The sequence below is a fragment of the Quercus robur genome, chromosome 11, assembly GCF_932294415.1.
Source record: "Quercus robur chromosome 11, dhQueRobu3.1, whole genome shotgun sequence".
NCBI lineage: Eukaryota > Viridiplantae > Streptophyta > Magnoliopsida > Fagales > Fagaceae > Quercus > Quercus robur.
Window position 1 is genome coordinate 8,355,269 of NC_065544.1, and position 2,331 is coordinate 8,357,599.

At 42.2% G+C, this 2,331-nt stretch overlaps 1 protein-coding gene across 1 annotated transcript; it reads left to right on the forward strand.

Moving 5' to 3' along the window:
• The first annotated feature begins 702 nt into the window (after positions 1–702).
• Positions 703–2,033, forward strand: LOC126704669 (uncharacterized). Its single transcript, XM_050403699.1, has 4 exons — positions 703–1,008; positions 1,101–1,292; positions 1,416–1,614; positions 1,711–2,033. The coding sequence occupies exons 1-4, from the start codon at positions 703–705 to the stop codon at positions 2,031–2,033; spliced, it is 1,020 nt and encodes a 339-aa protein (XP_050259656.1).
• Positions 2,034–2,331: the final 298 nt, after the last annotated feature.

Consider the following 2,331-nt stretch of genomic DNA (forward strand, 5'->3'; position numbering starts at 1 on the left):
CTAGAATCAAGCAATGCACTCCACACAGCCCCAGAATCAAGCAATGCACCCCACACAACCCCAGAATCAAGCAATGCATTCCATGCAGACCCTGAGTGGGCTGAGCTAGCCCTTGAGGATGACCTGGTAAGCATGGATGGGTCTGATGATGAGCAGGTACCTGAGCAAGTAGAGTTTAATGCTAAGAGTGACATGAGAAATGTTGTACTGAAGAAGGAGATGAAGTTCCCTAATGCAAAGGTGTTCAGAGCTGCTTTGAGGGAGTATGCAATCAAAAAACCTATTGACATCAAATTCAAGCTTAATGAGAGGACCAAGATATCAGTTCACTGCAAGAATGAGTGTGGGTGGAGATGTTATGCATCTCAAATAAGTGGAGAGCTAACATTTCAAATTAAGACCTTGATTGATGACTGTACTTGTCCCAAGTCTTTTAAAAATAGCCAAGCAACATCAGCTTATGTTGCTAAGAGGTTCATTGAGGATTTTAACAAAAATCCAAATTGGGAGGTGAGTGGTGTACACAACCATGTGATGCAAAATTTATCTGTTGACCTAAGTGTAAACCAAGTGTATAGGTCAAAGAGAAAGACAAAGAATTTGATAAATGGAGATGAGCAACTGCAATATGGTGTCCTTAGGGACTATGCGCAAATGATAACCACTGTAGACAAGGGGAGTAGGGTTATACTGTAGACAGAAATGGCTGAGGAGACTTCCCAGCCAAAATTTAAGAGGATGTATGTTAGGTTCAATGCTCAGAAGGTAGGATTTTTAGGTGGATGCATGCCATTTATAGGTTTAGATGGTTGTCACATAAAGCACAGATTTGGTGGGGAAATCTTATCTGCCACTGCCAAGGATGCAAATGACAACATTTTTCCAGTAGCCATGGCTGTTGTGGAACAAGAAACTAGGGAGTCTTGGATATGGTTTTTGGAAATTTTTGCTGATGATATAGGGAGGCCAGAGGAGCTTCAGTTGGTCTTCATTTCTGATAGGCAAAAGGTATGCAAGTTTTGTTTTGTTCAGTTACACTTGAATAGTTGACTTTGTTTGCTGAACTAACTTGTTTTGTTTGTTTGTTTGCTTATTTACAGGGGCTTATTCCTGCAATAGAGACACTATTCCCTACCGTGGAGCATAGATACTGTGTGAAACACATTTACAACAATTTCAAAGTTGATCACAAGGGATTGGAGCTGAAGGATGCATTGTGGAGGTGTGCTGCTGCCACAACAGTAAGGGAGTTTGAGAGATGCATGCAGTACATAAGGGATTTGGATGAAAAGGCATATTAGTATCTTGCAAACATTGCACCTACACAGTGGACAAGGTCACACTTCACTCCTAGGGCCTTAACAGATTGTTTGGTAAATAATTTGAGTGAGTCTTTTAATGCAATGATATTGAAGTTTAGGGACAAGCCTATCTTGGCAATGTTGGAGTGGATTAGGGTTAGACTTATGACTAGGCTTTACACAAAAAGGGAAGGGATACAGAAGTATGCTGGAAAGTTGTGTCCAAGCATACAAGATAGGTTGGAGAAATTGAAGGTTCAAAGTAAGGCATTTAGTGCTACCCCAGCTGGTAGTTTCCTTTATGAGGTAGGCAGTTAGTATGAGAGGCATGTAGTTGATTTGGTGAAGAAGACATGTAGCTGTAGGTCTTGGGATTTAAATGGCATTCCCTGCAAACATGCCATAACAGCCATTTATACAAACATTGAGACAACAGAAGACTATACCCACCCATGCTACTTCAAAGAAACTTACATGGAGACATACAAGGAGGTACTTCCTCCCATGCCTGGCCAGTCAAAATGGGCTGAGACTGGACAGCCTGCTCCCCTGGCACCTCACATATACAAACCACCAGGCAGACCACCCAAGCAAAGAAAGAGGGCTTCTGATGAGCTTAGGAACCCTTACAAAGCAAGTAGACTGAACAGACCTGTAAGATATGGGAAATGCAAAAAGGAAGGGCATAATTCAAGAGGGTGCAAGGCTGGCATTACTGGGGAGACACCATGACAGAGGAGACAGAGACTTCAAAGAGAAAAAGCTGTAAGTAATTAGGATTTAAATGGCAAAAAAAAAAAAAAAAAACTTGTTTTTAAACTTACAATAAACACTGTATTGAAACTGGGTTTTGTTGCAGGCAAGGGAAGGGGTGCCTGCACCTCAGCCACCATCCCAGCAGCCTACCCAGACCTACAATATGATGTCTGCCACTCAGCCTTCATCCTCATAGCAAGGAAATCAACCTAGGCCATCTCACAAGAGAGCAGGATGGTTCTCTTCCTCACAACCAGAGTTTCACACACCTAGG

Bases quoted from the DNA above. Each gene is read 5' to 3' on its own strand.
- LOC126704669 (XM_050403699.1), top strand. From the start codon at position 703: ATGGCTGAGGAGACTTCCCAGCCAAAATTTAAGAGGATGTATGTTAGG. The intron at 1,009-1,100 runs GTATGCAAGTTT...GCTTATTTACAG, and splicing joins TCATTTCTGATAGGCAAAAG to GGGCTTATTCCTGCAATAGA. The intron at 1,293-1,415 runs GCATATTAGTAT...ATGATATTGAAG, and splicing joins TAAGGGATTTGGATGAAAAG to TTTAGGGACAAGCCTATCTT.